At 42.0% G+C, this 26,729-nt stretch overlaps 1 protein-coding gene across 2 annotated transcripts in view; it reads left to right on the forward strand.

The window, feature by feature from the left end:
- Positions 1–6: 6 nt before the first annotated feature.
- The window catches only part of JAG1 (jagged 1), a 37,391-nt gene continuing 10,668 nt past the window's right edge, over positions 7–26,729 (forward strand). Inside the window, exons 1-9 of one of the 2 annotated variants that reach the window (XM_006030117.3) lie at positions 7–29; positions 1,454–1,759; positions 12,293–12,344; positions 18,942–19,196; positions 20,376–20,436; positions 24,347–24,477; positions 24,756–24,875; positions 25,385–25,498; positions 25,811–25,924. In XM_006030117.3, the coding sequence (XP_006030179.2) occupies positions 1,496–1,759; positions 12,293–12,344; positions 18,942–19,196; positions 20,376–20,436; positions 24,347–24,477; positions 24,756–24,875; positions 25,385–25,498; positions 25,811–25,924 (1,111 nt within the window). In that variant the 5' untranslated portion in view covers positions 7–29; positions 1,454–1,495. Of the gene's footprint in view, positions 30–486; positions 915–1,453; positions 1,760–12,292; positions 12,345–18,941; positions 19,197–20,375; positions 20,437–24,346; positions 24,478–24,755; positions 24,876–25,384; positions 25,499–25,810; positions 25,925–26,729 lie in introns of those variants that run through there. The other variant, XM_025211687.1, reaches the window with a different exon arrangement.

Genomic DNA, 26,729 nt, shown 5'->3' on the forward strand with positions numbered 1-26,729 from the left:
TGCTGGCTCTGCTGTGCCTGCGCCTCCAGGTGCGTGGGGCGGGGAGCGGGCTCCGGGCACGGCGCGCTGCGCGGCGCCCGCCGCTCGGCTCGGGCTTCCCTTCCCCTCCCCTCCCCTCCTCTCTTCCCTTCCCTTCCCTTCCCTTCCTATCCCCCCTGGTTTCTTCCGAGGGCGAAAGTCCGGTGGTGCTGCCTCCTGCACCCGGCTCCGCTGCTGCTGCACAGCACACGCACGCGGGTATCTCTGTGTGCGCGTGCCGCTAGCCATGTCGATACACACGCACTATATAGACATGCTCTGTATATGTGATACGTGTACGGATACATATAAATATACACTCAAGCACACATGCATGTGTGTGTATATACATACATGCACACAAACCAACTCAAGCACACGTGTCTATATATATGCACACATGCTCAAGCACCCACACACCATATACATAGACACACACATGCTCACATGCGCATATACACTCAAGCACCCGCCCACATACATACATACATACAGATGCACACACGCATGCGTGCACATACACTCAAGCACCCACACATACACTCAAGCACACATGCATACATAGACACGTGCACACATGCATATACACTCAAGCACACACCCACGTGTGTGTGTGTGTACATACATGCCCACCCGCATATATGTGCACGCATGTATGTTTACAAGAGACGCATACAATCTCCTACTTTAGGAGTCCAAAGGTCTTCCCTTGCTTTTATAGCAAGCTTTTAATGGTGGCTGATCAGGCTAGTCAAAGCCCCAAACTAGTAACCCCTTTCCCTTCCTCCCCTCATCCCCCACTTCTTCAGTGAGTGTTTCCCCTGTAGACTTCTGGGGGGGGAACCCCACCTTGATTGATGCAAATCACTGCAGGAAAGCACCCCTCCTAATGTCAGGTAATTGCAATAATCTTTGCAGGAGCTAATTGGCAAGATTACAGGGGGTCGGTCTGTTCTGGGGGCTTTGCTTGCTTGTCTGCTCATCTCCAGTGCACCCCAGAGGTAGCATTTAGGGTGCCACCCCCAAGCCCACTTTATTTTGTTGAAAGGTGGTCCTCTGCATGTTGAGTTGGACTTTCTAAGCCTCCCAAAGATTAAGCCGGGACCTGGAGTCTTTCAGCTGTGTGTGGCTACTCCAGGCTCCTTCTGCAGGGTTCATGGTAGGGGCTGGAGATGAGGATTTATGAACTTTCTTGGGCAAGGCTCAGTAATTTTCAAAAAAACAAAACCAAAACAAACCTGCAAGCTTGTCTCTTCATAAGGTTTGTTCTTCTTTTGTTGTGGTGGTTGTTTAAGAAAAGGTCCCTTTATTTAGACTGGATTTCGCCTCTCTGCAGACTTATTAGAGTTGCCTTCTTTTTCTTTTCTTTTCTTTTCTTTTTTTTTTAAAGAATAACTTTTTTTTTTTTTCTTCTGGTCTTTTTTGGGCTTAACAGGTGATTCTAGGATCGGGACAGTTCGAGTTGGAGATCTTATCCATGCAAAACGTGAACGGTGAACTGCAGAATGGGAATTGCTGCGATGGCACCCGAAACCCAGGGGATAGAAAGTGCACCAGAGACGAGTGCGATACTTATTTTAAAGTTTGCTTGAAGGAGTATCAGTCCCGGGTCACTGCTGGGGGGCCTTGCAGCTTCGGATCCGGATCTACTTCTGTCATCGGAGGGAATACCTTTAATTTAAAATACAACCGGAATAGCGAAAAGAACCGGATTGTTCTGCCTTTCAGTTTCGCCTGGCCGGTAAGTGAATTGCAGTGTGTGCGTGTGTGTGGGTCCTCCGCTTGCAGAGGTATTCAGCTGAGTTTGGTTATCCGCATGGTGGAGTCTTGGCTTAACATCTCTTGAAGTTGGTGTGGGATCCGGGGAAGGGGGGGGCAGGGAGGAAGGAAGGATCTTTGCAGTGGGGAAAGGAATCCCATTTACAAACAAGAGAAACCTGGCAGTCTTTTTCCTCCCTGAGCATAGAGCATTTGAATGCAAATATTGGTAGTATTAGCAAGTCAGATGTGCCTTGAGAAAGTCCTAAATGACTCAGAGAAACAAACCCAGGATTTCTTAACTTCACAACCTGAATAAATCTCCTTAATGTTTACAAGGTCAGAAGTTCAGTTTTTGAGGTGGTTACAATGATCCCATGTGGAAAGTGTATCACTGCTGGCCTCCACTTGCTAGTGTTTGGGGAGGCTTCCTGATGGAAAACTCCAAGGGAAAACTCACTGCAGGGCTTGGTATGGATGGGAACTGCTTCTCTGAGCAAGCTGCCAGCTTCCCTGCGAATCTTGTTATGCTCTTTAGGTCTTGTAGTCTCTGGAAGCTACAGGAAAACAAGAGCCGGGGCTTAATTCTTGATTGCTCAGAAAGAGGTATTACCACTTTATAGGAGAAGTCTTCAAATGAGTCATGAAGCTGCTGCCAAGAGTTGAATAGCTGCTTTTGAAACATCTGTTGTCTAATGGACCTCACTTGTCTGTGCGTGTGCATCTTATGTTGTTGTTCTTCTGTATATGTGACTTAATCTGGCTGTCCTACCTGTTGGGGGCAATATTTTTGAAGTTGGATGCCAAAACTGGGCTCTGAGCCTATTCCCATCCCCTAAAAGCCAAGTGTTGGATCTTTTACTTTTCCCTCGCCTAAAAAAGGTGTTGAGCAAATGCATCTCCCAGTGTCCTTGCTGGGACTTGTCTGCTCGGCATTTCTGAAAATCCGCCTGTCCTAATCTTAGGTGCCTAAGGTCATTCCTGCAAGGGAAGAAAGTAAGTACTGTTAAGTGCATGCTGGGGAGGTGTGACTAATTTTGCAGTCCCTGCCCTTGCCAGTAAGCTTGAAGTGTGTAGCTGTTCCACCCCTTCCAAAACTTGCCCCATCCTATCTGGATAAGGACCAGTAAATCCCTGGGAGGGCTCAGATTGCTTATTGAAGCCGCCCCTCAGCTCCCCCCTTGGACAGTCACTGACTCCATAATCCCAGCCAGCCATGTGTTCCTTGCTGCTTCCTACCTTCCTATGCTGAGGATCAAGTTGTGGTGTCCTATGAACTGAAGCTTGCAGAGGCCCAAGGGTGAAATAAAGTCCACATTTTTAAGGAGATAGAATTACAAAGTACAATAGTATAGCTCACAAAAGTATTCTGTTGGAAGTATAAACCCTGTGTGGGGTTTTGTTTTTTTGTTTTGTTTTTTTTTACTTGAAATGAGATAAAACTGTTATCAAATATGCCATCAAAGGGATAAAGGGTTTTGTAAAAATCTGTGGTATTTGAAGTATTGCTGGTGGCTGTAGTGCTGCTTTTGTCATTTTTATGAAGGGCAGGCGCATCTAGGATATCTTGTCTCACCTTCAGAAACACCTGAGGATGTCTCTTTTTTTTTTTTTTTTTAATTTATAGATCATTTATAATTTGTATATAAATGAGCAGGAGTCAAACAAATTGCAATTAAATAAATATATTTTTATCAGTAATCTCCCTTCTCGCCCCTCCTCACTCCCCCTATTCTAGCAAGCTCATCTGCATTTAGTGAAAGAATTGCTCCCATTGTGCTGTTTGCTGCATCTAATTGAGCAATGGAGTCCCTTCTGTGCATCATCTCTTCTTAATTTTATTTATTTTAATTGTGTTGCTTTACAAGTTTAAAACCCTGTGTTTCTGATGCTGAAATTTTATGACCAGATGCTGCATACTCTCTTGCAGAAAAAACAACTTGTTTGTTCACTTCTTATCCAGCCTGCTTCCTAACTTTCATTTCCACAGGGAGATGGCTTTTACTCACTAGCCATTGAGACTTTTAAAAAGCATTGGAACAAAGGAATATTTAATGTGGCAAAGCTTTTGTTTGCCCGAGAATTAGATATACAAACTGTCTCAGGAGTGCCTAAATTTCTAAAGATAAGAACTGAGCAGTAACATAGTCTCTTTACTGTGACAGCTAATGTGAACCTGACACTGAAATTTGTTATACCCTCTTTTGATTTGCTGCATTTAAAGTTTCTTTTAAACACTTACCGTAATGTGTTCTCAGTGACTTAGTTGTGAGGAAATAGTTTGTCTTCACAAGTGTATATCTGAGGAATCGGTACTTGTACATACCCAGCTGAAAATGCCATCAAAGTTTTATAGAAGCTAGATCTATGAATTTCCAATTGCCATGCAACTTATCTCTGAATATGCATCAGTTCTGTTTTCCTTTTATTTGACGGAGGGCTTTTCTTGGAAATTCCAACTTTAGAATCAGTGACACAAAGAAAATCAAGGCAATAAGAGTCCTCTCCCCCCTCCACCCCCTCCGCCAGTCAATTGCTTCCATATGCCTGGTGTCGAGAATAGTTTTATGCGTAGAACTTTATGCATTAGGCAAAATAGGGAAGGTTTGAATTTGGTCTGGTCATGTTGTTAGGTTTGGCTTGCAACACTTAATGTCAGTTTTGAATTTTTTAAAACTTGCACAGTTCAGTTGTGCAGGGTTTGATGTATACCCTTGTGAGTAATGGGTGTGGGGATAGTGGGCCATAAATTCATTTAAGTGATTGGAGGTTTGAATAAGTTGCTAGGAAACCAGGGCAACGGACCAGCATGAAGGAAATAGAGTGCATCCAGAAAGCTGCACCTGCAATAGCAAGTGAAGGACTTCAGTAAATTGCAGTTTCTCCTTAGAAATATAGCCAGGACTTTAGTTAAGCATGGGCCCATTCTAAGTCGTGTGTGATTTTCTTGATAACTTTGTGAAAGAAGTAAAGCTTTTAGAGGGAAGTCTAAAACCCAGTGCATTTTCATGTTCCATTTGCTAGTTTTTGCAAGCCACTGAGGATAAATTCTGCTGTGGAATGCATCTCGCCATCATAAGTAGTCGGTCAAAATCCAGAGGGATTAATTTAGACTCTCTCAAAACCACACAATTAAAAAAAAAAAAAAAAAAAATGGCAGTGCCTGATATGTCTTCTGTTTCAAAGGTGCCCTGCATTAATTCACTAAGCAAAGTTTAGCACTCAACATTTTTGTTTTTATGCAAAAAGAGATCTCTTGGGGTTCAGTAGTGCTTTAAGCATGAAGCAGGTCAAAGTTGGCAGTCTCCTTGGTATGCACAGCTCAGATTTCAAATAGTTTGTTTTTTCTGAAATTGTGATCCGTTGTTATTTAATAGCGGGCCAGTTGCATCAACCTACCAAATGCATAATAAGGTGCAAAAGCATCTAAACCTGCTACTGTGATATTTAAAGACAACAGTTTTGTATTTCCTGTGTTTATTTTGCCCTTGGGCTAAGAACGTACTAACTGGCTGCCTCTTCAGTGACAAAATTTACTCCTGCTTCTGAAGATTTAAAAGAAGCTCTACGGACTGGCACAGCCTACTCTCCTTTTAGTATCCAGTAACCAGAAAAACAAAGACATGTTTAGCTATGGACTTTGTTTTGCTAATTTTTTTCTTTGTTTTGACAAGAAGCTTCCAAAATATTAGCATACGTCTGATCTAATAATCTTTGAACTTGAGGGGGAAACACTATCAGACTTGCGTAGCTGACACCCTAAGTACTATACGACTAACCAGTAGCTCAGAGGCTTTTTTTTTTCCCCCCCCTGCCCCTAATTAACTTCCTGCAATTGGCAGTAGCAATCTCTAGGCGCTGCCAAAATTCAGATTGCCAGGTAAGCAGTTGTGCTCTGCTCAAAAATCTGTGAAATTGCATGGGTGGTATAGAAGAGATGCGTGTTACATGAAAGCACCTAACTTCAAGTAGTGCAACCAGTACAGGGGATTAATGTTGATATTGGAACACTGTGGGAAACGCTGCATTGGCTGACGCTTAGGACACCACTGGTTTGCATGTGTCTCTTTGTTCAAAACGGAGTGCTTGATTTAAATGACCCTCTGGAACCTAATTGGCATCCAAATGACTCTTTCTTAAGAATGTAAAAGAATGATGCTTTTTTTTTTTAAGGTGCCTCTTTTGCCCTCTAATGGATAGATACGCTCCAATCAGCTTGGGATTTCATGTCCTATCTGAACCCAATTTGCTGTTGCTCAGATTGTCATAGAATGTCTAAAAATACTAGTTTTTTCCCTTCATATCTTTGTTCCTGGTAAAATAAGGACCTGTTCCAGCTATCTTTTAATGGCATCTGGATTGGGCCCAGCATAATTCTCTGTTTAAAAAAAACAAAAACAAAAAAACTCTTGTCTGGGAGCCTTTTCAGACTGCATAAGTTCATCATTGCTATTGTCTTTATGCAGCCAGAAATCCAAGTGTCCACAAACAAATTGCGTGGAACTGATGCTTTTTGATTAACCTAATGAATTTTACCATTGCCATTATGAACTGAAGCTGAGTATGTAAGCACACTAATTCTAAAGCCATTGAAGCTGATAAGGTAGTGTATGTCTTCAGAGTAAAGGCTTGTGTTTTTAATGAGGGTGAGTGCAGTTATTCGAGCTTCAGTCCAGTAGTTTTGAATGCTGTACTGTACCTGCTTGCTGCTTTCACTTCAGTTCTTTAATTTGCTTCCATAGCCTGTAAACCACACTAAGGAAAATGGAGCTGGTTTTAAAAATCCTGAATTCCCACTTTTGGGTGGCGGTTTCACATACAATAATTCTGAGGTGGTTTTGTAAACTCTGTTCAACTCATTAACCTAAATGTGTCTTAAAGATGAGAGGGGGGAGATGTCAAAATCAAGTTGAGTTTTTTCTTCCCTTAACTGCATGGAACTCATGGTTCTGTGGTCACTGTTCTACAGCATAAATTACATTCATTACTGTTGTAGCATACAGAAGAAACTGTAAAATGTGGACAGAAGTGGTTAAAGTGGTTTGTAAGTAGTCAAACATTCAGAGGCCTTTACCAGCTCAACCCAGTTTTTATGCATTTAGGTAAATAAGTAGAAAGGCCTCTTGTTCAAGCTTGCTCTGTGTGAACCTGACTGTTTTGCTTGGCTGGCTACTAGGTATTCTCTCTATTAACCTTGCCACCCTTTTGTAACTGGTGCATTTAATTATCAGTGGGATTCTTTAAACAGGTAGGGGCAGTGACAAGAATAGCGGGTAATCTTGTTGGGGAGGGCTTTAAAGTGACCATTGACATCTTGGCCTGCTTACTCGTCTTTGTTGACAAGCAGGGACTTCGTGAGAAAATAACCCTGTAACCAGATATGGCACTGATTAAAATGCCGTTGTGATATGCTCCCTGCAGCGGAGATCACTTTAGGGGGAAAAAAAAAAGAAAGTTGGTTTAAAATTGAGATGCCGTAGTTTAAAAAAAAATCTTTCTGGTACATTGTTTGGTTAATGCATGCTAGTTTTGTGATTAGAATACATTGTAGTCCAGCCACCCAGACGGAGGCATTGACTGCTAATATTAACCAAGAACAATGGTGTGGCCATACTGACTGCAGTGAGGATTACAGAACATAATGGGGCCTATCCAAAAATAATGCTAATACAGGACAAGCAACAGGAAGCAACAGTAGACTCAGCATAGCTCGGCTCCCAGACAAACCATGGACTCTACTTCGCACAATGGCAACTTCAGCACATTATGTATTCACAGGATACTCATTATTCCAGTAGGCTTGCCAGATCAGAGATCAGCCTGGTTTATTGGATGTAGCACACACATAGTTTGGATAGCGGTACTTTTGTGTCCTTCATCATTTGGCAAGAGGGGACAGCTGTATCACAGAGAAGTTCTTGACTTCAATTACTGGTTTGGCTTCTGCTTTCAAGAGGAAAAAGCTCCTGGGAGCTGCTTTTGTGTGTGTGTGTGTGTGTGTGTGTGTGTGATGTCCCATCACTAATGTGGCAATGAAGTGTTTACCACCATCAGTAGAGCCAAGAAAGAGCAATTTGCTTCACACTATGAAAGGTAAAAGAATGCTCTGTTGCCTTTTCATATGAGCCCATTATTGTACAGCCATATTTTGACTGGGCCTCCAATATACTGCACAGCATGTGGAGTCAAACAACTTCTGAAGTTCCCAAAGGCCTTGAACATTGGGAGGCAAGGTCACTGCTTACATTAATAAAACCAGAACTGCATGCCAGGCCAGCTTAGGTCCTCAGAGTAAAACTGATAGTTATGGTTTATATTAGGTGGCCCCAAAAGATGCAAGCTTTGTTGCACTCAACACAAGTCAGTCTCTCTCTCTCGCTCTCTCTTTCCCCCTCCCCCCCCACCTTCTTTCTCTTGCGAAAAATGCCTGCATTTCATTGGCTGGCAAAACCAGTAATCTTCAGCCTCGGACAGCTGCTTGTCAAAAATGGAGTTGGACAACAAGAACCGGCGTGATCTGGCATGTCTGTGTGGTGTCATCTTGACTTGCTGTCAGGTGGTGCCTAAGGAGAACCTTGTGGACGGTTCTGCGGAAGTGGTTTTGTGACTAGCTGAAAACCTATTCAGCACTGCCCCCCTCCCTGCCTCTTGGGTACTTTGAATTGCTCCTCATTTTCCCTTTTCCTTACCACACCCATTTGCTCAGCACTCTTCCACAGCCTTTGTCAGTGTTAGGAGACTGGCAATCTGCCTGAGTCTCAGGGAGAGCAAGAGGGTAGCTCCGAGTCCTTTAGTCTCCTAGGGAGTTGCATGTGTCTGTCAAGGCACAGGTTGAGCATCACCATGCTTAACCTGATTACCCTGTTTGACAGAAGAGAAGCTTGCACAATCATGTGGACTTCCCATTGCACTTGGCAAAGCAATGCTCTGTATGTTTTGCAAAATACCTTGCATGGTTAAACGTCTTGGGCAGAAGAAGACAAAAGTTTGATTGGCCACAACTGGAAGAAGAAGGGGTACCTCTACAAATTGTACTGCTGCTATGTCTCATTGAAGTGCTCTTCTGTGTAGTGGGGAGGGGAAAAGGAAGGAGAGGAGAAGTAAAGAAGGTTTCAGAAGGACTTACGGCTTCTGGAAATGTGAGGGGAGAAACTTATCCTTCTCCCTTGTCTGTCGGAAGTCCTGAAGAACTGTGTTGCTGTATTCCTAGTCCTCTCCTGACATATCAAAAAGGGTGCCTGAAATTGGATAATCATTTTTGATTCTTGGCAACTATTTCTTCCAGAGGCTGTCTATATTTTTTTTTAAGTCCTTCTGAAATATGCATCTGCTCTGTGAAATATATTCAAAGTTGTGTCCACACAATTAATCTGGGAAAGAGGTGGCAATGCCCTGTCGAATCCCAATTGGGGACTATTGACGATTGAGTTTTAGGGTCTGCAGAGGTCTTGTTGGCGTTGTGTGTAGATCAGGAATAAATATCAAAGGCTTTTAAACTTAGTAGATGGTTCTTAAGTATGATTCCCAACTCTCTTTGATTTCCCTTCAGTATACAATCAACCTCCACCAAAAAAAAAAAAAAGTGAAGCTGGTGTTTGTCATGCTCCTTGAGCATAAGCCCAACTATTTTAATCTTCTCATAGCTTCTGTAACCCCTGGTTCAAGTGTGGTGATGGTGTATTTATAATGTGTTCTCTGCACTGAATAAACCGTGAAAGTGTGAATATTCTGCCAGCCAGTGGCTTGAAGTTCTTGTTAAGTTGGCTTTGGTCTTCTGTTGGAATCTTTGCCTTCTGGTCAAGATCAGATTTACAGTGGCTAATTGGGTGTGACTCTGTCATAGCTTGCTGCTGATTTGTTGCCTGGTACCTTCCTTTGATGGAAGAAGGTGCATGATGTGGAATTCTTGTGTCTGGATGTATATTTATTCGAAGATGGGCAGAGGTCAGCTTTGGGCATGGGAAAAATTAAACCTCCATGCTCTAAGTATTCATTCCTGAGATATCTTAATTGTTAATCTATAGAGTGGGGATGACGTGCACCTTTTAAAATGCTCTAACATCTCAACAAAGTGGTCTATGCGGACAATTGCTTTCTTTTTCTGGCATGGCCAAATGAATGCAATAAGTCCGACTGTGTCAATAAAGATGTTACTAAGCCACTTTTTATGAAAATTATTTGGAAAAAAAAAAAAGTCTAACATCCATGCCACTGCTTACTTTGTTCCTATTCAGTAGCTTATGTTCTGCTACAAATATTTTTGTTGTGAGGGGGCGGGGAAATATTTTTGAAAATCTTTTGCTAGGGTAAGTTCTCCAACCCTCCCCACTTTCCTCCCCCCATCCCATTAGTAAAAGTGTTTGCTTTCATTTTTATTTATTTATTTAATAATGAAGCCCCATGTATTTTTGGAAAGTGGTCATAGGTATGTGGCAACAGCGGCACTCAAAGCCACAGTTCTGTCTTTCCTTTCCTCCAGGGTGGAGGTGTGTTGGTAAACAACCCTGAGAACTGAGCAGGAACTGTTGCTATGAATTTTGACAAAATATCTTCCAAAACAATTATGCAAGGCAAACAGGAAAACATCCTTCACTTTATTGGAAGTTGTGTGGGCTGCTATAATTAATTTTCTGCATCACCCTAAGTTTCTTTTTCCCTCTAAGCTTGCAGTAACACGTCTTCATTCTCAATGTTGTAATTAAACTGAGCAGGGATGGTGACTGGGTAGCAGTACCACAAATGAAGTGAAACGTGTATTTCAATAGGGCTCAGGACTTGCATGGGAAAACCTTTTTTTAAAGCTGTTTGGCAGCTCTAATCCAATCAGTCTTAGGGGTTTCCTCCAAGTTACCAGACTGGTTCTGGAATAGTAACAAATAATGTGTAACTTTTATTGATGAACTATTAACCAAAAATGGTTTGGGCTGATCTAGGTTCTGCTTAGAAGGTTGGGCACATGTCTCGGCTTGCCCAGCTTTGCTTACTTTTGAAGCCTTTTCCCACAGTTATCAGTGAACGAAATGGAATCCTAGTTTGCTTTGAATATGAAACATTTAGGCTATAGTCCAAGCTGGTGTCTATCACAAATTAGGTTTTCATTCAGAGGCTGCATGCTGTGTCCAGTCATGAGAAATAAGAAAGCAAAGAAGACCTTTTTTTCTTTTTCTTTTTTTTAAGTGGGTTTGAAGTCCTGTCTGAGACTTGCACCTTGCAGCTGTTTACTACTTTAATGCAGTTCATTTCTGGTAGCACACTATTTAATAATTGCTGTCTGCAGTGGCTGCAAATGAATCTCTACTTAGTGTTGGCAACGTGATGGGAAGTAAAGAAAATAAGCCATGTGATGTGTAACTTCTCATGCACAGACCTAATTTGTGCATGCTTTTTTTTTTTTTTCTTTCTCCCCCTCCCCCTTCCTTACTGGGGTGGAGGGAGTTGCATTCACATTAGAAGCAAACAATTGACCACCACTGTCTTGGTTTCTTGCTGAATGCTTGATTCTTCTGACTCCCTCTTTTTTTTTTTGAGAATGTGGTTTATAAGCCTGTTTTGGGACCATGACAGTATTGGAAAATGAAGGATCAAACTAGAGCATAGCAAAATAAAGGCAGGGAATGCCTTATGGCTTTGTTCTTGAAGACTGAGGTAGCTTGAATGTAATAGCTGGCATTTTTCCAGCCTGAAGGGATCCCTTTGAATGTTTATGATTATTACTGGAATGGTAGAAAACACATTGGCATATTCAGTCTGTCTGTACCTGTGACACATAGGTGACTAGCACTTCTTCCTGTTCTGTGCTCCTCTAAAGAGCTTGCTCCTTGGCTTTGTTTTACACTGCCTCTCTCACCCCACCCCCTTCCCAGATTCATCAGTTCTTTCCTTAGTTACCTGATACTTGTGGGAGCAGTGATGGCCTAGCGCAGACAAAGCTTTCAAAGGGGGTGCTGAAAGGCAACGTCTCCAGAGATTGCACTGCTTGGCCTGAGCAGGGTAATCTTAGCAACACTCCTTGCTTTCAGGATGGAAAAAACTGTCTGGGTTTGGAAGAAAAAGAGAGGGCTTTTTGTAACTAAAATTCTTTTGAAGCAGCTGATTTTTTTTTCCCGCCCTCCTCCCCCCCTGCCATGATATATCTTTGCCAAACGTGTTCAGTTCTTGCTATAGCACACTGTCAAAAGCTGTACTTCCTGGTTAAGAACATAAGATGCATTAGTGTTGACAAAGATGAGCAATCCAAGGTGAAAGGTCTCTTAAGCTACTTTATCCAGTCTGATTTAAGGGGTTAGAGGATTGCATTTGTCTCAAGTATAATCTGTTGCTTATTTTATGTCCTAAATGGGCAAGCTCCAGAGTGGGAGAGATGGAACATCTGCATCTAAATAAATGAAAATGGCCTGTTACAGCTGTACAGATAGATAAAATATATAAAGTGTGTATGTATACACATGTACAAACTACGTTTTTTTAAAGGCTGTCTCTGTTTGCAATATTAACAAATGTATTTCTGTTTTCACAGAGATCCTATACATTACTTGTGGAGGCATGGGACTACAGCAATGACTCTGCTAGTAAGTATTTTTTTGCTTTACTCCATTGAAACTCCTCAGATGACTACCTACTGAAAGACCTTTATGTTAAGAGGGCAGCTAATTTGTGGCACTTCCATTTCCCAGTCACGATACAACTTCTGCTGACAAGAACCTACACGTTCTCTGCTGAATATGGGAAAATGTCATACCATCTGCACATGTGCAGTTTGCCTATGCAGAGTGGGTGATGGGATTTGGGCCTGGGATACTGTGTGTTCTTACATGTCCTCCATTTTTAGGTGAGGAGTTGAGTGTGAATTATCAAATGGAGATGATAGGTAACTTTTTTTTCTTATAAGCACCCAAGTCAGATTTTCAAATGGTACTTGGGAGCTTAAATCCTTTTGACTTGCAGTGGGACTTAAATGATTTAGATGCTTTACAGAACTTTATTTCAGAGCTGAAAAACCCACACAGCTTATAAAAGCCAAATGAGACTAAATGTGAAAGTTATTTTGATGACTTGGGATGAAAAACAAAACTGATCAGTGTTTTGTTTTTTCCTTGGGGTGGAGGATTTAAATCTAAGGATTTATAGCTGGAGATTGGAAAATATTTGCCAGGTGCCACATGACGAAGCTGGCTGAAAACTGGGGCAGATATCTTTCCCTGGAATGGCTTCATGTGGTCAGTTTCAGAAACTTTCCTGTTAGCCACAGGAAGTAATAAAATCCTTGCAACTTGTGAGCTGTGCTATTAATGGGCTGCTGTATAACTGTGCATGTATTCTGAAATAGTATTTAAATATTAATGGGCAGAGCATGAGGCTTCCACAAAGCTCAGGATTTTGGTTTGTGCATATATAGGGGTTCACCTTCCCATGGCATCAGAATCCATTAGATCCCAGTGTTGCTTCAGTCTAGGAATTGGGTGACCTATGATGTTCCCAGATTTTGTTTTTGAAGAAAATAATGAGTTGTCTTCCCAACTCTCTCCAGCTTCCCCCTGCTTTCCACACCACCCCCCCAAAACAAACCCAACCTATCTGTATGTAGTTGTTATAATCCCAGTTATTTTGAAAATGGGAACTACTTGGGTTATCAACAGCAGCATGGGACTCATGATTTCCAGACTGTGTGGAAGGCGGAGCACAGATCCCTGTGCTCAGACAGACCCCATTGGAGCTGTTCTTGGGCATAGCAATCCCATATATGCAGTTCCTTTTCATATAAGAGGATTCATTCATTCCAGATGCTGCAAAGTTTGCATAGAATAGTAACTTAATGAAAGGTGTTAGTAAATGACACCAGGTATTGCCTTCTGGTCTGCTCTAGCTACCACTGAGAGAGGAGCATGCAGAGACAACAGCATCCCAGAACCATTAATCAGGAAATTCTTTGGGCCTTAGTTACACACACTATGTGAGGGTAAGGGGAAATATATCCATAGGGCTTGCTACACTGGCAGTGTCAAATTATAAGTGGAAGATGTCTCTGCATTCAAAATGAAGGTCTTGTTTACAGTAGGATACTGCTTTTTTTTTTTTCCCCTCAGTCTGGGTCTCTGCCATTTTTTCTATTATTAGGTCTCATGTATTTTCATGAAACTGACTTTCCAAAGCTACACAATGAATCCTTTCTTTGCTCCAGTGTTCTGGAAGCACAATTGTCTTCGGACAAAATTCTCATGGTTTTTTGTTTTTTTTTCCAATAGCATGTTTGACCAAGGGCAGGCTTAGTCTTGCCTGTGTTGCTGATTAAATTCTCCCAGTAGCTTTGCCAAAGTAGCTGTACTGCGTAAACCCAACCTTTTTTCTTGTGCATCACCACCTTGCTTAGAAGGAATTTGCCTGTGCTTAATGGACAGCGCACTTTTTTTTTTTTTTTTGAAGTGCCACTGAGAATAAGGTTTTCTAGAGAACTTTTTAAAACCTATATACAATTGCCAATGAATAAAATGATGGTTTGGTAAGTTTCTACAGAACTTCCTATGGAACCCTAATGCTTTAATCCTTATTGAATTCCATAACTTCCCTCTGCAAGGGCTCTGAAAGAAGGCTATCCCTCTAATAGGTTCTCTGTTTTGGTGGCATATGTTGAGCTTCCTAGTGAAATATTATCGCTAAGAATCTAGACTGCATCCGCCTCCTGCTTCTGCTTCCCTTCTTTCTGTCCTAGCCACCATAAGCTCAAAATGGTCTTTCTCCCGGGTAGTGCTCATGGTGAATCCTGGCCCCATTGAAATCAAAGGGCCATGACTTAACCCATCAGATTGTCTTCATGTCTGTATTTAGATTCCATCTTTCTGCTGTTACTTTTATGCTATGTCAGCTCTGTTAATTTTATGCATCTTGCAGCATGTCAAAGAGCTATTGTAAATTACTAGTATCAGTTGCACGTGAATTCCAGCAAAGCATAAGAGGTTTTAGCCTAAGGTAAACTAAACCATAACTGGGAGACATTCTGAGGCAAAGACTTCAAACATAACAAATCAGTTTGGGTGGCCAAAAGCACGTTAACGTACCTTGATTTCCTTTTTTTTTTCCCCTGAGGCTGTACTAGCTGAAATGCCAGCCTGTAGTCAAAATGGCTAGTCACTTCTGAACTACCCTGGAAATTCTTGTCTTATGCTTGTACTGACAAATTGAGATGAAGCATTTAAGAACGGCAGGTGACCTACGAAGTGGGCTTGAAACCAGCCAGTTCTGACGCTAAGTGCATGGTACAAATTAAAAAGATACCAGAAGTTTCTTTCTTCCACTACATCAATTTTAAATTGAGTAATGTTTCCTCTAACCATTTTATCAAAGGATGGATGATGCTGAGGGAGCTATGACGGTCGCTTTCCCTTGAGGCTGGCTGATTTTCATTCTTATTTCTTTTGCTGCCTGCTGCTTCTCAGTACCCTTTAAAATCTCTTTGGGATGGAGTAGTAGAAGGCTTCTGGGAGTTCTTCCTGAAGCCTGGAGCAGTACGCCTCTGGTAGTGTACACTGGCAGGTGGTACTGAGGGAGAGTGAAGAAAAACTAGAAAGAAAAAACTTGCCATAGTTCAGGGTTGGCCAGCCTGCAGCATGTGTATCACAAGTGGCATGGGCAGCCTCTGTGTGGCACATGGCAGATCAGAGAGCAGAGCAGCAGATTAGGCAATGGATCAGAGTGGCTCTTGGGGAAGATGTGGGACTAATTTAGGGCAGACTTGCTAAAAAGTTTGGCCTGCAGTGTCATAGTTGGTTATAAGAGTATTTTTTTCCTCTGTTGGTGATGGCTGGTGCCAAGTACTGACCAGGGTTATAGAAGCCTGCATGAGCGGTGTCAGAAATTGTGTGCACAGCTGAACTATTCTGATCCATATCACAGGAAGAGATGCTTAGTGATCATCTCTCACCCCATCAGAAGCAAAATAATATCCCACCAGTCTACTCTTACTTCAGGCAGAGCCTGAGAATTAATGGGAGTGTTTCTGCAGAATTTGGCTGGCTGTGTACACAAAGGACTAGCCAACTTGAGTGAAATGTGGCCTAACCCTCTTTGTAACAAATAGACATCCCTAGATCTGCTGAGAGGAGGAGGAGGGATGTCAGTGTGGAGGCAAGAAAAGAAGTTGCAGCCTGCTTTCAGTTACCAAAGAGTGAACTGTTGTGAGGAGGTGAAGTAACACTGAGAACACTGGGTAAAAGGCTTTCCCTCAAAAGCAAAGCAGATCCATTGTCCCTATGTAATTTGGGCAAAGCATCCATAGTTATTCCTAATGGTAAAATATGGTGAAGACAGTGGATTAAGGGAAATCTTTGTGTAGATGCCAGCTGTGCCACAGACGCTAGGTGCCATTTTGGCAAGGTCCCAATGGGAAAGCCAACTTTGGCAAGATATTTAAGCATAAGTGTAACGCGAATCAATCAGCGAGTCCCACTGAAGACGAATGGATAGGCACAGGCTTCAGCATTTCTCCTGTATTAGTCTCTAATCTAACAGGAATAATATCACTGGGTATAACAGAAGCAGGCAATTATATTGGCTAGAGGGCCACTTAGCGCGTTTTGGTGAGCTGTCGAGGGCTGCAAGGGTAGCCCTGCCCCTTGGTGGGTGCCCCACCCCCTGGTTACCACTTTGGGAGCAGAAGTCCCACCTTTAACCCCTAACTTTTGCCACTGGAAGTCTCTCCCCTTGTCTTGGAAGTACTTCTTTTGGGTGGGAGGGTTCTGCCATCTTGAAACTAGAAAAAAACCAAAAAACAAATCATATACCAAAAAGTAAAATAAAATCAAACATCTACTATAACTTACTTTCATTTTATTAAAAAGAAAAAAAGAAAAAATTTTGTCCTGATCCATGTGTTTGCATAGTATATCTAGATGCAATTGCATAATAGCTCAAAATACAGTCTTACTTTTCTATATTGTATGTAGGGGGAAGGGGGCGTGTGGTTGGGGAGTGGGTGTATGGGTGGGGTGGTGTGCAGTGTGGGTATGGAGGGGTTAGGATGGGGGGTATGGTAGGGGGCCCCACTTACAGGCAGGCAGGGAGGCTCAAAACAGCCACAGAGTCACCAGCAAAAGCCTCTCCCAGGCAGTGGCTTCTTGTCTCTAGTGCCCCCCCACCAGCTCAGGGCTGGGGGTGGGTCAGGCCAAGCTAGGGTGGGAGGGTGGTTGCTTAGCCAAAACAACACCTCCTGCAGGGATGCACTGGCTTGCAGAGGAGCAGCCCAAGGCCAGGGCTTGCAGAGGGGCCCCACGGGCTGGATGTAATTGCCTGGTGGGCCAAATGTGGCCCATGGGGTGTATTTTGTCCATCCCTGGGGTATAGGAACCTTATATGTACACAGTAGAAGTGCACATTCACATGCAGGCACTGTACTGCTGCGATTTATATCAATATTGAAAAGTCTTTAGGTATCTAAATTACTTGTGGCAAAAGAGACTTAAGTGACTCGCAGGACTGAAAGTATCTGAGAATCTTCTCCTCCATCACATACAGGCATGGGGTGAGGATCAGAGTACAAGTGAGAGCTGAGTTGGAAAGAAAACACTGTTAAACTGGAGAAACCACAAACTACACAAGAAGTTGGTGACCTCAACTCCTAAACTGTAAAAATGGAATGGATGCTGCACTCTGATTCAAGAGTACCAGGGTGGCTTAAAAAAAAGGGAAATAAGAGATGGATGCACTTCTGTGGTAGTGTCAGGGCAGCCAAGTACATTAAAGTATTTCCTAGAGGTACAAGTAGGATAGGTGTGACTTAGGGATGAAATTGTAAGTTTTACATAGTCTTGAAGAACTGTTAGCTTGGGGGTTTCTTTTGAAAACTGAAAAATCAATGGCTGTAATGAACATTTCTAAAGTTCTTTAGACGAGAACTGCCCATGCATCTTCATCAGCTTTGTGAAGCAGTTTTATTGCACTTAGTGTCTGCCTTATGTAAAATCCTAAGCTTTTTTTTTAATGTTGAAAGAATGAATAAACTACTTGATGCATTTTACTTCTTAATACTTAAATGTGCTAATATTTCACACAGAACCTTCTAACACATTACTGGCAAGGTGCCCTTCTACCTCAAATTTTTCTGTCTCTGGCTCATGCTTTCACACAGAGAACAGACTAGCCTGGTACTTATTTTTGTTTTTGCTCTAGGTCTGCAAGGATATTTTGGCTGTTTTATGATAAACTTTCACTCTGCAGTCAAGTGCTTGCTAGCAGCAGGTCGTAAGGCAGTGTCAGATCATTTAGGTCACAAGACCTGGACTACAAAGTGAAATACCACAGATATATACAATGTTCTGAGCAAATGTGAAATATTATTATTATTTCAAGCTATAATTTAGACAGTTGTAGGTTTCCAAAAGCCAGAAAATGTTGCTGGAATGAGATGTCTCATACAAAATGTAAACCCTTTGTTGTGAAATACTTTTAAAGGAGAGAAGGGAAATCTGTGGTGCACGCAAAGTAATTTGACTCTGCTAAGAAAGGCATCTCTCTTAGGTGACACTAAAGATCCAGGCCTACCATCTAAAGGGATAACTTGTACAGTATTTCCCAAATCGAGTGAGATCATTTATGTCAACTGAATGCCAAAATCACTAGTTCCTCTGCTAGAATGGAGGTATGTTTTCCCCAATTTGGGTTTATCACCTAATTTCTAGGAGCCTGCAGGCCCTTAATATCCAGTTTGTAAAAGTTGTCTTATTAGGCTTCTGCAGGCTGATTGCCTGAGATTTTCATTACTACCAAAAATAGGCGACATATTACTAATAACTCATCAAGCAGAGCAAGATGCATGATGTATCAAACTTGAGGTTCCCATACTTACTGAAGGCATGAAGATGTGTCTCTTAATTCCTACCCTGTCCCAACCTTGTTGCCCCCCTTTAGTTGTTGGATGTGTGGGACTTACTTGAAGTCAGGACTGAGCAGTTCAAGGATTTGTTTCCATTCAGTCAAGCTCTGGTTCAGAATACAGCATATGCATTTCAGTTACTAAAAGTGTTTCAGAATCCATCTTTCGGCTAAAGCCGTGAAGTTAAATAGTCAGTTTGCTGCGGTACTTTGTTTAAAAAAGCCTGTATGCCAAACGGAGTGTCAGCACAGGGGACCAACCCCTAAGCAAAAGTGTTAATTGTACCTTCATTTCTGACTTGTAGATCCTGATAGCATTATTGAAAAGGCATCCCATTCTGGCATGATCAATCCAAGTCGTCAGTGGCAGGCTTTGAAACAGAACGCAGGTGTCGCCCATTTTGAGTACCAGATCCGTGTGATTTGTGATGAGCACTACTACGGCTTTGGCTGCAACAAGTTTTGTCGCCCCAGGGATGACTTCTTCGGACACCATACGTGCGATCAGAATGGCAACAAAACTTGCTTGGAAGGCTGGATGGGACCGGAATGCAACAAAGGTTTGTAACTTAATATTTGAAGTGTGTGTGATTTATTTGTTTGATTTTAATAGCTTTGTATAGCCTGGAGTATTGGTAGAAGCATATGAAATACTTCACCTCTAGATTGGGCTGATTCTGAGCCATAGAAAAATAATTCCTGTAGGGGAAGTGTCTGTGTCACTGCAGTCCCTAACCTGGTGCCTTGCCTAACCTTGGAAGAGGAGTCAAGGATTGACTGGACAAAGAGATGACTTTTTAAAGTGAGGTAGTGGGGAGGATTGGGTTATTCCATGCTACTCTTGTTAAACTAGATTGGTTGATTACTGTGCTGCTGCCCATGTACCTAGTGCACCAATAGCAGGATTTACTGTATGGAGCCTTGCATTCATTAAACAAACTTTTCCAAAGTACCTGAATTACTTTTTGAAAATTTGGGCAGATTTTATTTTATAAGCCCCACCTTGAAGCATAGAACAGAAGGGGCCTGAATATAATCTGCACTGTCACCTCCTGCAGTGATTACCTATGTAAATACACCTAGAAACATGGTACCCCCTTAACTTAAGTGAAGACTTCCTTTTTGGAGGTGCAAAGGAAGTGTAAAGAGAGGAGCTGCACTAGAAGGGCTGCAGCAAATTTCAGCCTGTTTCTTCTTTATGTGAGCTGACGTTATCAGCCTTAGACCAGCATTATCATCATGGGAGAAACATATCAACTGGAGGAACTAAACATTGACTTGTCTTGTTGACAAAACACCCAAGTACTTTTAAATCTTGATGCCCAGCATGCTGTGTACATGTGTGTACATGAAGGGGAAAATACGCTGTTTCAACTCGCTAGTCTAACACTCATGTGGGTGTGCAAGGGTGGGGTTATTTCACCCTTGAGCGCAGAAGCGCGGGGGGTTTTAGCTTTATGAAGTGAAATGGCTTCTCTTGCCTCTGAGGCATTCTTTAAAATGGCATTATGTGGGATCTCTTTATAGCTAGCTGTATTAGTGGACTTGGTGGATTTGCTGTCATAAGGCACCACCTACCTCAGCTTCTTTCCAATAGATTTGATACGAGAGACCTGTTAAATCATGGATTTGGTAGGGTTACAATGCTAGTTGGAGATTAAAGCATTCCCACGAGTGTGAGAATGCAGGAAATGAACAGCATGCTGATACTTTCCTTTTCTGTATAACTCTTTTTACAGCTATTTGCCGTCAGGGTTGTAGCCCAAAACACGGTTCTTGCAAAATACCAGGAGAGTGCAGGTAAACAAAATGTTTCTGCTAAGTAACTGAATAAATGATGCTACACAAAATGTGATGATGGTGGGGGTCAGAGGGGAGAGTAAGACTTCCAGATTTTGCAAGGGCCTATTATGCATACTTGGTTGCACCAAAAGAAAAGCGGTGTTTTGTTTTCTTTTATTTGTTTGTTTTTTTGTTTTTTCAGATAAATGGATAGCTTAAGTTTTGGGGTTTTTTTTTTCATTTTTGCAGTGACGCTGCTTATAAATGGACAAACAGTGGTAAATTGCTTCCACAAGTAGTGACTAATTGCTTCTGTATAAATGGTTCCAATTTCATTTGCTTTAAGAAAAAAAAAAAGAAAAAAAAGAAAAAAAAGCCAAATAACAAAAAAGGGTGGTTACGGGCTTTTCTGCTAGAAGTTCTAACTCAATGGCCTATTGCTCCTCTTCCCCTCTTTAATTCCCCTCCCAAACTCCTTCCATCAATAGGCAAAAGTCAAGCATTCTTTAGAATGGGATTAGTAAAATCTCTTGGTTCCTTTGCTGTTGTGAGCCAGGCTTTGAGTGCTGAGAGGTTAATAGCTGGGATGAAATCTTGTCAGTAGATACTGATGAATGCCGAATTTTGTTGCTGCTGCTTTGAAGTCTCTTCAGTTCTGGCCAGGAGACAATGAAAAGCAGAGTTTAGCCACAACAACAATGTAACAATTTTAAATTTTTGGAACGTCTCAAATTACATGCTGTAGATTTACAATATGGGGAGGGCTTTCTCCCTGATCAATACAGGGTTATTATTGGGTATAGAATTTGAACACTTTTTATAGGCAAGCTATTAAAAGTTTTTAACTCTTCATGGTGATCACTTAGCATGGGAGTAAGGGAGAATATGTAGGAAGGCATATGAGTCGGTCAGTATAAGGTTTTTCATGTTTTACAGAGTGAAGTTAGTGGTGTTCTTGAGGTAAAATACGGATGGGGTTTCAAGAACAGAAAGCCATTTGCATCTTAGCAGGGGTCAGTTTGCATCTTCCTTTGGAGAAAGGGTCTAACTAAAAGCTAGATGCATCTCCTGAAAAAGAAGCTCTGGGTGATGGGTATTGGTTCATGCGAGTCCTGTGGCCTGTGTTATGCCTTCCTAGGTGAAACAAGATGATTCCAGCAGTCCCTTCTTTCCCTTGGGAATCCATAAAAATGCATTCCTAAGGGAAAGTGCTGACAGCACAACTAAAAAAATTAAATGCATGTGGCTTTGTTTTGTGAGAAGCAGGTGTGAAGCAACAAAAAAAATCCCTCAATTTGGTTCTGATGTTTAAGTGCATGGATGTAACTGGGGTTAAATAAAATAAATACATTTAGCTTATACAGCCTAAATAAAATACCCATTCTTGATATATTATTTATTTATTTTTTTAATTAAAGAACACGCTGCAAGTAGTGTGGGCCAGATGGCGCAAGAAGTATTATCAGCTGAGGCTAGCAGTGATTTGTGCTACTGTCTTCAGAATAAACATGCCTTGTAGGGTTGCTGTCTCTAGTCTGAACAACAGGCTTTGTTTCCTGAATTGTTTTTAGGCCTTTCTCTTTCTAAGTCTCTCACCTCCCACTTACTGCCCAGACATGCACTAGTGCTCTTATTTACTCAAGGTGCAACTTTCCCACACTTGATTTGCATAGTTTTAAAACAACACTGCCCTTCTGGTGCTTTCAGATCCTTTTGGCTTGCCAAATGAGTCCCATATCTTTAAAGCAAACGCAGAAATGAGATTTTTATATTCTCTTAAGTTTTGATGAGTCATGTCATCTGTATGTTACAAATGCAACTTGAGTTTAAAAATAACATCCCAGCAGAAACTGCTCTAGGTCCTGGTGCAATAGACAACTTGCAAACGTACTTAAAATATCCCTTTTCTTTTTGGTGCGAGTAACTTTCTTCAACATGAGCCTGCCAACAAAACCAAATCTACTCATGAATCATTATATAAGCAAAGAAACTTCAAATTTCTCATGAGAAACTGCTTCATACATATTATTAAATGAGAACAAATTCCAGGATTCTGGAACTTTTAACTCTTTCCTCCCCCCTTTTTTTAAATATATCCATAGCCCTTGTCTAGTTTTCTTAGATCAGTCCCAAAGTGCAAGCATTAATTAAAAAGAAATATATATGCTCGCTCTACAAAGTTCACTGTTACTGCATTTTGTTTCACTGAAGCAAGAGGAAAGGTTTTAAAGTGCTTTGCCTCCTTAATATGGCAGGAATGGAGGCTGCAAAGGGCCCAGGCATTTGGGAAAATCCGTGGCCTCCTCTATAAAGATTAGTGCATCCTTGCAAGTTTTCGTGTTATACCATGCACTGGTATAACATGAATGGTCCCAAATTTGACGTTTTATTAGCTTCTTCTCCTTTTCTCTATATCGGAAGATGTTCAGTGAGATACTTCAGAAAAGGTGGTCTTTCCCTGTCCCACCACCCTGTTCTGTTTTTAGCTTGGGTTACAAAGAAACTAAGTTTAGACTAACTTTGTTTTTCATACACACAACTTCAGTTGTTTCACCTGAGCTTTGAACAGGCTGATATTGATGCATCTATTTAAAAAAAAATCTTTAATTAGGAGGTAGCTGGGCATCTGAGAGTTTTAGTAGGGAAGTTAAACTTACTATTAGCCTTGGGTGATTAGCCATTGGGTAGAGCCCTGTAACGTTTCCCATGAGAAGGACTTACTGGGCAGAGAACAGCTTTTTGAAAAGAAAGCCTAACTGCCTTCTGCGCAGAAGTTTATTTTCATAATTTAGTAATGGCTCAGTGACTTATTACTGCTGATCACTTACTGCCAGACTCTATTAATGAAATACAGTACTTTAGTAAACCTATGACTTCAGCTACACCCCTCTCTCTTCCCTAGCGTATGTGCATGGTTTTTGTTTTTTTTTTTAATTCGTATGTAAAATCCCTGTTTCATTTTGCTTGAGAGAAACAAGTCCAAAATTAGGCTCCAGTTTGAGGGGGCTGTAATGTGTTAAGTTTCATGCTTGACTTTGCATGGTTTAAGCTGTTTTTCCCCACTATGTTAAAATCTCAGAATAATAGCTGTAGTTAGTTGAAGATTAGCAATATTTCATAACTTAAAAACCATACTCCATATGGTAGATAACATTTGGATGGAGAGTGGCTTTTTTTTTAAAAAAAAAACCTTCTTCTCCTCCCCATCCTGCTCCTCCCCCCCCCCCCCCCCCCCCCAAAAAAAAACTAAACCAAAACAACCAACCCCTACGCAAACACACAGACACCCTGCAAATCTAGTATTTGTTCTTTGTTTTTAAAGAAATCCCTTTATCATATGTGGTCTCATAATTTTGTATCAGAAGGCTTCTACCACAATCCAGCACAAGGGGGTAATTTCCGATAACACTAGGATAAGTCGGCTCTATTGCTGTCTCCTACAATGCTGGGAGGTAGTGTTTATGGCTGTGTTTGGTTTCTCTTCCTGTGCACACACTATGGCTAAAATGCCTGGGACATTGCAGTCCTGAGGGAGGGCTAGATAACCATTGTTCCCATTGCCTTTTTTTTTTCCAATTTATAATCCATTCTGTCAAAATCCAGAGATTGATTTGTAGTATACACCCACCCTCTCGGCCACATTTGTGTGAGCTTCAGAATAGAGTAGCATTGTGTTGAATGGTCCCACGCTGGTTCTCTCAGAACAGTTATTCTTTTGTGAGGAGGCTGGCTTCAGAGACCTTGGCGAAACCGCTAAGATGTTTGTTTACAAGAAACCCTCAAACAAACCTTGAATGGCTTTCCACCCTCCCCCTCCCCCCCCCCAAAAAATCTTACTTAACCTTGGGAGTTCTGCAGTTACTTTTTGTCTTCAAAAGTAATTCAAAGTTTTTGTTTCCATGCTCTCTTTTTTTTTTTTATTATTAAGGTGTCAGTATGGATGGCAAGGCCAGTACTGCGATAAGTGCATTCCACACCCAGGATGTGTCCATGGCACCTGCAATGAACCATGGCAATGCCTCTGTGAAACCAACTGGGGTGGTCAGCTCTGTGACAAAGGTATGCTAATCTTGCAGATAGCCAAGGGTAAAACTTGAATTTTAATGCTGGCAGCTAGCATTGAGAGAGAGCATCCAGAACGTGGCGGGGTTTTTGTCCTTTGGCTGGGTTTTCTAGCCTCTCCCCCCGCCAGCCGTGCACCGGTTGTTAGCATACAGGCTTCACTTTGCTCTGTCTTGGCCTGCCGTTGTGCACAAGGCACATTCTGTGAAAGGATTTAGAGTAACTGAACAAAACCCTTTCTGTTCAGCTCTTACCATTCTGCTCCTTGTGTACAGATCTTAACTACTGTGGAACTCGCCTGCCTTGTTTGAATGGTGGTACCTGCAGCAACACGGGGCCTGACAAATATCAGTGTTCCTGCCCTGAGGGTTACTCGGGACAGAACTGCGAAATTGGTAAGTGCCCTGATTCTCAAGGGCTGATTGCTACCAATTAGCTTTCTGTCAGCTCTGGGTAGCTATCTTGGTCTCATTCTGCCTCGCCTAGGAAGTTTGGATTTGTAATATTACTAAGGTGGTGGCTGTTAAAGGCTGGCTGATAAGGTCTAAGCTCACTCACTCCGTGCCCAGTGACTGATATCTGCTAAATCAAACTCCTGATGACTCTTAATGACTTCTCTAGCAATCTCGCTGCAGTTGGTGTGAGCTCTAACTTGGCTCCCACTCAGACAGAAAAGTCCATGGTATGTTGATCAGGTCAGCTTAGCATGAAAGATGACTTTCCCTGCCAGTTTCATACTGTGTGAAACCAAAAGCTACTAAATGAGAATGAGATGTAGCGGCAGCTGTGCTGGTGGCCCAAGCGCAGGGCTGTGCAGGGGGAGTGGCAAGTGGGTCTTGCTGGCAGTGACTGCTCATACTCCTGGACTTTACCAGACCTGACATGGCTGTATGTTTTGGTGTAGCGGAACATGCCTGCCTTTCTGATCCTTGTCACAATGGAGGAAGCTGCCTTGAAACCTCAACTGGATTTGAATGTATGTGTTCACCAGGCTGGGCTGGACCAACTTGCACTGATAGTAAGTACTGTTGTGGGGGGGAGTATGCAATAAACTCATAAATGTTTATCCTTCCCTAACTCTTGCTACTCACAACCTAGGAGGGAAGGAAGCTTTTTAACCCTTCTGCAACATTTTTTTGTTTGTGCTGGCTTTTAATGACCATTCATATTGTGATGCTTTGCCCCCTTTCATATACGTGAGGTTCTTTCATACAGCTCTGTTAGCGCTTTTGCACCCTTCTCTCAACAGATCTTATTGGCAACTGTGTATTTGCCAACATTTTGATATCCTGAACTAAGCTAAGTCTTTCCCCCTGCCCTCTTTTTGCAGACATTGATGATTGTTCTCCAAATCCCTGTGGCCATGGAGGAACCTGCCAAGATCTAGTTGGTGAATTTAAGTGCATCTGCCCACCTCAGTGGACTGGTAAAACTTGCCAGCTTGGTAAGTATTGTATTACTCTTTATTGAAAACTGTTCTGCAGAACTGCTACTGTAGAATTTGCATACCAGGGAATCAGTCCTGCAGGTCCTTAAGAGTGTGTTGGGCTCCAGGCATGTGAAGACTTCTTTTACGGTCTCCAGGCCTGTTGAGAGGCTTAACATTCAGAACATGTAGCAGTGTTCTCAGGATTTTGGGCCTAAGTCACCCTTTATAGAATGACTTCCTAATTGAGTTGCATCATTGACCATACTGGCTATTGCAGAAAAACAGTTCCCAAGTTTACTAAGCCTAATAGAGGTACTTTAAATTGTAGGTGAACTAGTTTTGTGTGTACCCGTGCTGGTCTGTCCCTTCTTCATGCACCCTCCCCCACCTCTGTGTTCTCTTTCCTTCCTTTGGCTTTGTGAGAAACTTCTGTATCTTCTTAGTTATGTCAAATCCTCCAGACCAAGGAGTTCACAGCTGGGCTCCAAAATGTGGATGATATCATGAAGAATGAGCTGTCTGCATTCTTCATGCTGCGTATTAATCCCGGTGACCAGGGTGCAGTGCTCCTTTGAAATGCTGGCCCAAGTCTCCAGTTTTTTTTGATACTTTAACATGATGCTTAGTGAGTGGCTGGGTAATTATTGATTAATTAGTGTAGCCAGTGTGCTGTAATTGGAGAGGAATTGAAGGGGACCTTGGGGACTCCTGTTGGGTAGCCTTTTATTCTGTTCAGTCTTCCTAATCCATTTTTACATTCTAAGTTGCTTTCTGAGCTTTAAATGAACTCCTGATTATTACTGTGAAAACAAAAAGTAGA

Source organism: Alligator sinensis, unplaced genomic scaffold (assembly GCF_000455745.1).
Source record: "Alligator sinensis unplaced genomic scaffold, ASM45574v1 scaffold992_1, whole genome shotgun sequence".
Classification (NCBI taxonomy): Eukaryota; Metazoa; Chordata; order Crocodylia; family Alligatoridae; genus Alligator; species Alligator sinensis.